An 11069-nucleotide genomic window follows, 5' to 3' on the forward strand; every position below is an offset into this window, starting at 1 on the left:
CTGCTGTATGCACCTAATTACTTGGAATTTTTATTTGTCCATGCTTCATGGTATCAAATGATCACTCGGTAGGAGTGTTAGTGTTCACACCATTATGACAGTGAGCCAAAAAGATGTAATTAGCTTAAGTACTAAAATGCTGGCTTTTTAGCATTTTTTGTTGTGTTAATGATATGTTAAAGTACTTTCAAGAATTACCTGAAAGTATCATCCTATTACGTGATGCTTTTCAAACTATTTGGTGCGTAGTGATGTCGGCCATGCTTCACAGTATCATGTGATGAATAAGTAGGAGTACTGGTCTTGAAATCATTATAGCAGTGGATCAAAAAAATGTTACTAGTATGTTGGCATTTCAATATCTCTTTTTTGTGGGCTTGAAATGTTGAAGTATCTTGAAAAGAATTGGCTTGAAAGTGTAATCTTAATATGTGTCACTGATCTGACGGTATTCCAAATCCCTGCACACCCAAACACAATTAGAGGAAAAAGGAAAGGAAAATACTAGACACAAAGATCGGAATTTCAATCCTAACAGTGGTGCTATATTATTTATTTCTGTCTGATTACAGAAATGAATTAGGCATCCTGTACTTGCCTCCCTCGCTTTTCTTGCTATGTAGTCCCACATGTTTTGGAATTTGGAGACGCATTGAACTTTTAGCAGGCTGCCCAACATATGGTTCTTCCTCGTTTAGTTATTAGTTTACTGTCATCCTACTCAGTAGAATTCTGTATTCTTGCTTTGTCGACGATTTTCATCAGCCTCTAAGATTTCCTTGTGGTATAAAGGTCAATAATTTACCACTAGACCTGATACCAGTTAAATAAAAAAAGGTAACTGCATCAAACGCAGTAGGACTCAGCTTATAGCACAAGGAAAATACAGTCAAGGACTCAAGTAATTAAAACACCATCCTGGTACCCGACTGAGAAAATTAGGTCTCACTAACCCCACTTGCGAGAAAATTTTATGAACCAGTTGGAGAACCAAGATTTTAGCATGCGCATAAAGCACCAAGTTTCAGTAGCATATCAGTAAGCAAACTATGCGTTTCTTATCTATATTTGTATATTTCTCTTTTTTTTATCTTCACTCTCTCTTTCTTGACTTAATCTCTTTTCAATTTCTCGCATCCTTGTCTGCATTGTGGCTGATCTGGTTACGAGTTTCACATTTTATTCGATAGCCAAGAAACTAGAAAGACACATACATATTTCAGGATGGATATCGGGCATCATAGTCCCCCAAGTTGATAACAATTCTGTGATCTTTTTATGCAGAGCTTCCATACATTTCTTGGACGTTGCTAAGATCCTCCCGCCTGAGGAGGACGTCAACTCCCAATTAACCGAAGCCATCCTTCACATCAGTTTCGAATCTCATTATACTGTGTTGCCTGGTGTTGTATAATAAATAAGAGTGATACATGATGATCATCTTCAATTTGCAAGTAGAAAGACATTTCCAGATTGATTCTTGTGATCATTCATATCTGAGATTACCCCTTATTGCCTCAATCTTTTTCACCAGAAACCACACTGCTCATTGTGTTTAATGTACTATAACTTCTCCACACTTTGTCATATTAGAGCCTCTTTACACCTCAAAATTTCAATGAATTTGCATTTTTGACTGAATATAATGTGCTCCAATTGTTTCATTCATATTTCATTCTCTTAAGGCCTGCCCCATTTTTAACATAATTAAGTCTAAATTCCATGTAATTAGTACGAAAATCGAGCTTTTTTTATATTTTGTGTATGCGATGGATAGATACATGGATTAAAGTTTCGTTTCTAGCGCATGTTTTTAAGTAAATAAATACAAGAAAATTTTCAGAAATGTTTCGGAAACGCTACAGAAAGCTTGTAAAATTAAAGAAACATATAGAATAATATTTAAAATATTACATTTCTCTTTCTAGTTCAAAGATATCTGTTCTAAATTTGTATGATTTATGTCAATCAAAATAATCTATTTTCATGTAGTGTAACTATATATTTGGAGTTGATATTTGATGAAGTTGTTATTGGAACTAAATAATAATATGGTATTTATTTTTTATCTATGTTATCAACTATTTTGATTACATTGATATATATAATATGCATATACGCATATAATATTACTAAATTTTTCGTAATATTCTATCAGTTATCATTAAATAAAATATTTATATGTGATATCAATAATTTATGTATTTGTAGCTAAAAGTATGAGATAAATATATCCTAGGAAAATCAAGAAACGGGGAGTATTTCTAAAAAAAATAGATAATTTCAAAACTATCATCTATTTTTATTTTCATAAAATTGAAAATGAAAACTTTTTTATAATTTCAAAGAAAACATAAGGAAATTTTAAACGATGGATCGATACATAGACTATGGATTTCAATGGCTATTTAATCTTTTTGTAAATGTTAAGATTTTTATACTTATAAAAATAAACGCACATAGCCATTATAAAATATATTTTTTTTAACAAAACTCGTCGGAATATAACTTAATTTTATCATAATTAACCTCGTAATATTCAAATAAAAAACTAGTAGTTTAAATTACTAAACTACCATATTTCCTACTCTCATTCTTTCTAAATTTTTAAAAAAGAACCAAATATTAAAGTAATTTGAACATGAAGATCATAGAATAAATAAAGATAGGAGAATAGAACAAATATTGATGAAGAAACAAAAGTCAAATGTAATATTACAATAAATGTTGACTTATTGATAAATAAATTTAAAAAAAAAAAAAGAGGTGCATAATAATCTATATAATAAGAAAGTAAGATTGTGAATGAAATAAGGAAATTTGGTGGAGGGTCATTGTTATTTAGGGGAATCAAAAGATCCCCCACCAACCAAAAGGATTGGCCAACCCCCCCCCCCCCCCCCCACTATTTCCAAAACAAATAAAGGACAAAACTCACTAAATACTAAAAAACAATTATTGCATACACTGAATTCACCATATTTTGTTTTCAACCAATGTCTCGCACGTTTGCTTTTCTTGGACTTATTTTTTGCTTCTTATGGACCACTTCTTTTTTATATTTTTCTTTTTAATATATATCTTTCTTGAACAAATTATAAATTAATTTTTTTGATATAATTAAAAAAAATCAAATTAGCCTATCTTTGTTTTCCCACTAGAATAACATAACACTTGGGGGGGTGGGGGGAAGAATTCCATAAGGAAACAATTCGGATCATATTAAATACAATCTGACTATTCACAACAAACAAAAATCATCGTTATGAATCAAAGTTTTGTTCAATTAATTACAGCAGTCTCATCATTGTATTAAAAATTGAGCTGAATTTTCATTGAATCAAATTTTATAAGTCGAGTTATTATAGAGCTTGATTAAAATAATGAGTTATATATTTTGAATGGAATGAAAAGTTATGAGATTCAAGTATCCCATATTTGTTAAAAAAGGAAAAAAGAAGGTAGTAATAGTTAGAGAAGGTGACAAGCAAAAGGCAACAAGAATGAGAAAAGCTCCAAATGATGGAAAATGACTAAATAGTGGGTGTACAAAGATCAAACACCAAGACAGCTAATCCCATAAAAGACAAACCATAATGAGACATAACAATGTAACCAAGAAAAGAACAGCAAAGCTAAGTTTTAATAATGCAACATTGTACCAAAACTGATTACTACTACAACTACTACTCCTATTATTATTATTATTATTATTAGATTCTTGATCATACAAACAAACCACATATTCTTGCCATACCCAAACACAAATGTCAAATGTTTTACTCCAATTTATGTCCCTATCCAACCCCATACCTGTTCTTTTATTTCACCATTTTGTGGCCATAGATACAAACTTGTACAAAATATCCCAACAGCTAAAATTTAAAAGAGGGTTCTATGGCCCTTTTTTTTCTCCTCAAAATGGTCCCTTTTCTGCGTACCACTAAAAATATGTTTTAAAAGTTTAGCGTGTGTTTTTTCATTTGAAATTTTATTTAAAGAATTTGTGTTAAATAGAATATAAGATGTAATATCGTCTGTCGGAACATATGTGAAATGACTAAAGCGTCCTTAGTTACATTGAAATCGAAACTAATAGGACCAATTGGTTAGGCCTAATGAGAAAAAAGTGGTTAGAACTTAGAAGAAGTACTTTAGTTGGTGGTATTATCAAGCAGCAATGTCCAAACGCACCGCAGGCATCTAGAAGAAGCTGTCCAAGAATTGATCAAATCAACGTCAGATGATAGCGAAATCCATTGTTTGGACTCATGTCCAATCATTTCTTGGCAGGATTGGGGGGTGTTATGTTTTTTGGTGGACGGGGTTTTTGCTGTGTGTGTGTGGGGGGGGGGGGGGGGGGGGGTTGGTTCGCAACGGGAATCCCATGGTCCACCACCTTAAAAGACGTTGTTGTGACTGGTGAGTATTCTTGCAGCATACCAACACCAATTACAGAAACAATATTGGAGAAAAGGAAACAATGTCTGCTTTACTTGCCTCTGTCCTTGACAATACAAACTAAGAATACTTTCCCCAAACTGCTTGGAATACGAGAATACTTCACGGGAAATTCTAGCCCGGATCAAAACAAGTACGATGCAGCCCCCGGATGATCAGAAGAAGTAGGGAGCTGATGCGGAAATAGAATAATGGACAGAGTCATTTGGAGGAGATTCATTTCAGCAAAAAAAGAACCATAATAGAATTAGTATAACATAGAGGGAAAAGTTTGCATTGTTACATATAAACACGAAAACTTATATATTTCTAGAGCACCAGTATAAAAAATACAGATCACAACAGCATGGATTACCCCAATCCATGTGTTGAGTTAGTAGACTTAATCACAGTAGTAGCCGAGGAAACAACCGATCAGGCACCACCGCATACGAACCCCATAGTCCTATGATGAATTGACGACCTCCTCTGGTATTAGTCGGTATCGAGAAACCTTGAGATGAAGTTGCTCTGCTAAAACCATGAATGTGCCACAATTCTGAGGTTCCACAATGACTGAGCTTCCGATATGGAATGCCTTCAAATGTGAGGAGCCAATACCTCAAGAGGTGGAGAATATCGTATCGCCAACACAAATGACAGGTTATCAACAACAGAAAGGAGTGATTCTACACAAGCATATAACTACACACCAGAACTGCTAATCGAGGAGGCGTGGGAGAAAAGAACCCTGAGAAAGAAAAATATAAAAGGTCAAGCTTCTGTTACGTATGGCTGCCGGTAATTGGGAGTTTGTATTAGAAGTTAAGGGTGGATGAAGCTTTTCATCTCATCCATCAGGGACTGGAAATGATCATTGTTCGGCAAGAAATAGAACCCAATTGTTGCCTTTTCGAGATAAAGGAGTTTCACTTCTTGCCCTGATTTCTTTAGCCCTTCAACATAACGCAATTGCCAATCCTGAAGAAGATCTAATCCAGCCACAACAACAAGGCTTTTTGGAAATTTTAGTCCCTCGAGGCTTCTACTCCTGGGGCCAAACACATTACACGCAGGATGGTCCCTATCTTCTCCTTCTGGTAAATACGCTCTCCAGTACCAATCTCTATCTTGAATCCTTACAAAGTATTTCCCATCCAATTTTTTCTCAGATTCTGTCCTCTCCTGCCCACCAAACAAAGGATGAAGAAGAATATTGCCCAATACTTCGACCCCCTCCTCCGCAGCTCGAACAGCAACATGATGCGCAATATTACCACCAGAACTATCGCCTGCCAAATATATATGAACTCTCTGATCCTTCCCACTCTGAAGCCATGATCTCGAGTTAACCCAATTAAGAGCGGTCCATCCATCATCATACGCACACGGGTACCGGTGCTCTGGCGATCGACGATAATTCACAGATACAACTGCTGCCTTGCAAGTATTAACGAGGCGACGACAGAGCGTGTCATAGATAGCACTGTTGGCTGAGGAATGAACAAAGCTTCCACCGTGGAAGAATATAATCACAGGCACAATCTCAGTGGTACTCAAGGGCTTTTCCACTTCTACGATCCCCCGTTGAGGCTCATTCTCGTGGGCGGTCAAATAAACCCGGTTAAGCAGGCTCGTGGCACGATCTACAACATCAAAGGAGTAAACCCCATCTACTGGATTAGCATTTGCAGTCACTTTCCGGTCAAGAAACTCGTTCAATTCCCGATTAAATGTACCATCAGGCCGCCGAAGCATGTTGTAAGCAAGCTTGAAGTTGGATATAAGGATCCATGTATTAAGTGGAACCACCCTCTGCATAAAGACAGCCAGTCAATTTCAATATACCAATGGTTTCCTTATCCATCAATTGCAGCACAAAATAGAAAATAAACCGAAATTGAGAATGAAATTTGATCAAATGCATCCCAAATCAGTATCATCAACATCCAGTAAAGGTAATCAGCTGTAAAGGAAAACGCCGAAAAGAAAAGAAAAACATGAAAGTCTATAAAAAGAAAGGGAAATGGAAAAGTGGAGAAACCACCTAAAAATAACCCAACAAACAAGCATAAAACAGGTTTATGGGGACTGCTAAATCAGTATTGGGCGAGAAAAAACAAAGAGGAGAACAAAGGGGGCAAAGAACGAATAGCAAAAATAGGTATATAGAGAGAGAGAAGCAGCTGCCCAAACCCTCAAAATCAAAGGCAAAAGACTCAATCTTTATCCATAAATCACAACTCTTTCCTCCAAATAAAATCTTCTTTGGAAAACCATCACAAACCCCACTATTAACCCCAAAATTAAGAGAAGAAACGAAGAAAATTCAGGAACCCACATCGGAGAAGACCCTAATTCCACACCGCAAAACAAAGAAACCAAGAATTCTGAGGAACCCAGGAAGAAAATATGCGTGATTACCTTTGATTCGTTGACATTTACTTCATTACTGCCCGCCATAAGGGGTTGTGGAAGAGTCGCCGCTCTTTGGGAATCTTACCACAATGATCTCTCCCAAAAAAGCGAGTTTTTCTACAATTGTCTTTCACCCCACCCCAACAACTCACGCTCTGTGTTTATGCCAGCTGATATCCCCCTTTTTCTCTTCTTTTTTATACTTTTCTCCCGATTTAGTTCTTCTGAGCAACAAACACAGAAAGACGACTTCTTCTGAAAATACTGCTGAACCGCTTCACTTATCTAACTCAACAAGAACCAAAAAAAAAAAAAAAAAAGATCAAGCCCAAACAGAGGAGAGAGAAAGAGAGAGGAGAATAAAATAAAATCATCTCTCTACATGATATATATGTATATATAGTATAATTTATAGGTAAAAAATGGTAGATAAAGAAAAAAAGGGAAGAAAGAAAATGAAAATTGACGGTGGCGCGTGAAATTACTGTAATAGATAAGAGGAAATATGGAGAGAGAAGAGAGAGAAAGAGATGGGGTGTGAGTCAAAGGCAAAAGAACGACGGAGGGAAAGCGGCGACGAGAGAGACGCCAAATGGGGCGGCCGAAATACAACTGTTTGCCTGGGCCCCACCCCGCCCCCAATTATCTTCATTATTTCCACTCTATATCAATCCAAACACGCCCTTCATCCCTACATACATTTCAATCTTTTTTATTATATTTATTTAAGTAATAAACAAAATAATTGATCTAAAATGAATTAAATAAATTGTTTTTAAATGTGCATAAATAAAAATTACTAATAAATTATTTAATAGAAAAATATGATTATTTAGATATTCCAGAGCGTTCGCCTTTCCTAAATAGCATATATATACACATATTTTCTAATCTTGCCGAATTTAAAATCTCCAAAATATTTCATAATCCCGTCTCATTTTAATTTAATTTTGAATAATTCGATCCATTTTAAATAAATCAATTATGATCAAAAATTAAAAATATTTTATACATTATATAAAATAATTATTTCTATTTTAGCGACATAAATTGTTCTTTTATCTCCTAAAAAATTGATATTCGTTCTTAATTTAAGTGTCGTAAAATATTAAGTCTTTTTCATTATTTCAGTCTTTATAAAAAAATGTGTTTAATGTGTGATTGATGTACAATTCAATAAAAATATTTAATTATATAATAAATATGGGTTAATAGTAATTTATCACCCTGTGATATTGACAAAATGAACACATTACCTCTCTATGAAAGAAAATATAACAATTTACCCCTTATACTTTTTAAAATGAAGCAATTTACCTCTTTATACAGGGAGGTAAATTGTTTCATTTTTTAAAAATCATAAGGAGATAAATTACTATATTTCAAAAAATACACGAAGATAAATCATTATTTGTTTCTCCATAAAAGGATAATTTACTTATTTGCGATATCAAAAAAAAATTATTTATATTTTTTTCTAATAAATATATTATACGTATTTTACAATTTATATAATTCGATCAAATCTAATTGAGGTAAGAATTTTGGATCAGTTGCTACTACATTTGATTCAAATTTGTTTGTTTTTGCTCAAATTTTGTTGTATGCCTATTGCCTACTGCCTATTGCCTATTGCCTATTGCCTTGTCTTTTTTCTACTTTCTGTTCTTCTATCGTAGTTGTAGCAGCGCTCTCAGCAATCCATTGGAAAAGACAAGGCCATTGTGTCTTCTCTGGAAGTATCAATTTTGTGAAAATAATTTGACCTATGATTGAATTTAAATTAATTATATGTGAGTATAATATATTTATAGTGTGTTACGTGTATAATTTTTAAAAAAATAATTAATTATATGATAAGTGTATCCCATTTGGTTCGATAAATTATAATTTGAGTAAGAATTTTCTTATGTTTATTGCCAAAAATAAAAAAAATTCTCATTCAAATCAGGTTTGGCTGGACCAAACTAATCATAGAGCAAGTGTGACACAATTGTCATATGAATTGTTGCTTTTTTCTAACTGTACACTAACCACGCAGCAAGTATATTGGTTCAAGTTCAGCCAAACTCAATCTGGGTAGAATTTTCCCAAGATTAGTATTTTCTGTATTAATTTTTTGTGATGTGCTTATAGTATTTTTTTTATTAAAAAATTATATACTCATTCACTTAATCCATAAAAAAGATTGGAAAAAGTAAATTATAATTCATAGTCCGTAAGAGTATTTTGGTCAGTTCACCATCAAAATTGATATTAACGTAATGAAAAACTAACTAATGAAGCTAACTGTTAGATGATATCGGGATTTTTCAAATAACGAAAGGGTTATTTATAGTTATACCAAATTTCAAAGAAATTCATTGTAATTTATCCAAATATTTATGCAAGATACAATTCACGTGTTTTTAGGTGGATCTCCCCCGATCCAAGTTGGATTCGAGTTATAGACCCTTAATAGACTGTCACACCAACACGTTTACTAGTGTCGCTTCTCAAATGTACAATGTTTCATATGTATAAATGATCTTATCCAAAAATCAATATAATAAATTTTTTTATGATATTTTATTCAATCGATAATGCATCTTTTTACGATCTCTACTAACTTGATCGTTGCAGAGACGTTATTAAGAAACCTTCTATTTTCGAATTTCAGTTTTCGATTTTAATCTTGATCTCACCATCGTTCGAGTGTGACATCATTGACACTGTAATATACTGGATAAAAATATTATTTTTCAAAAATAACATGCATATAAGAGCATTTCATATGATAACCAAGATATGAAATATTATTACCAAAAATAATTTGAAGCCCCGGCAAAGAACATGTTATATATTTTCCAATTTTTATTTTCTTGACAACAAATCCCCATTGCCATATAAAAATTATTTATATAGCAATATATACTCAAATATAGAGAGAGAGAGAGAACAAATTGCAAAGGTTTGTTTTAAATTTATCATAATTATAACTACTTTCTTGAATTTGAAAAATTACAAATACTCCCTACAATAAGTTGTCACAATGAGGTATTTATAATTTTGGAAGGTATCTATAATATTTTAAATAATAAAAGGATATTTGTATTACAACAAATCTTATGGGAGTCCGCGCAATTTACCCTATATATATGGTTATTAAAATTAATTATTTTCCAATTAAATTTTGAATTTACCCTAATATTAATAAAAATAATAGTATTACGATCTAAAACTGTTTTTTTAAAAATTAATATTATAAAAAAAATAAGCAAAATGAGCATATGTTTTATATTATTATATATTGAATAAGAAGAAGAAGAAGAAGGGGAGGAGGATTGTTGTGGAAGTAGCAAAAATGAGTGTGTAGATAGTGGTACTTGGGAGGCTTCTACAAAAGAGAAAAAAGTATGGATGAGAGAGGGAAGAGAATAGAGACAACAGTTCTCCTGCGTGCGGCCGACGCTAAGGCACGTGGCGACAAATGCCTCCCCCCCTCGCTATGAATTGACGAAAATACCCTCCGGTTCCAATGGGAACCACGGAGAGCGACGCGTGTTTTGTCGGGTAGCGTTCGAACGCGTGACGGCACGCCTTTTGTCAGAACTCTGGTGTGGTGGGGCCCCCGTGCTTTCCCTTCCTTTTTATTTTCTCGTTTTGTTATCTTTTTGCTATTTAGGGTTTTGGGGGGTGGGGATTTTGTCGATCTCTGAGGTGCAGTTAATATTTGGCCCCTCGAAGCCACCAGCACGTGCCTGTCACGTGAATCGGATAGTTTTTAGGAAGTCCTAATTACGCCCCCCTTCTATGTATTTGGATCTTATGTATAAATAGAAAAAATATACCTTCTGTTTGAATTTGTGTTTTAGTTGTTTTGTTTTGTATTTTAAAAATAGAGATAAGTGAGTATCTATTAAAAATAGATGATATGTTTGAATTTGTATTTTGAAAAAATTTAAAATAATTTAAAATAAGTGGTGTAGGTTTGATATTGGGATTTAGGAGACAAAAATTATTGTTCATTGTCAAATCATATATTTTTATATATAAATATATATATAAATATTTTATATTTAATATTGTATTTTTTGGAGACAAAAATTACTGTTTATTATCAAATCATGTCTGTTTTATATTATGTATATATATTATATATAGAAAGTTGAAAAATAGAAAAACACGCAGATAAGGTGTAAAAATACAAAAATAAACATTGAGTGTATTTT

At 33.2% G+C, this 11069-nt stretch overlaps 1 protein-coding gene across 1 annotated transcript; it reads right to left on the bottom strand.

Annotated features, from left to right (window-relative positions):
* Positions 1-4680: 4680 nt before the first annotated feature.
* Positions 4681-7178, bottom strand: LOC105165262 (gibberellin receptor GID1B). Its single transcript, XM_011084216.3, has 2 exons — positions 6865-7178; positions 4681-6255 (listed from the first exon to the last, which is right to left on the bottom strand). The coding sequence occupies exons 1-2, from the start codon at positions 6901-6903 to the stop codon at positions 5266-5268; spliced, it is 1029 nt and encodes a 342-aa protein (XP_011082518.1). The 5' UTR covers positions 6904-7178; the 3' UTR covers positions 4681-5265.
* Positions 7179-11069: the final 3891 nt, after the last annotated feature.

The sequence above is a fragment of the Sesamum indicum genome, linkage group LG6, assembly GCF_026168435.1.
Source record: "Sesamum indicum cultivar Baizhima isolate 11 linkage group LG6, ASM2616843v1, whole genome shotgun sequence".
Taxonomy (NCBI): Eukaryota; Viridiplantae; Streptophyta; class Magnoliopsida; order Lamiales; family Pedaliaceae; genus Sesamum; species Sesamum indicum.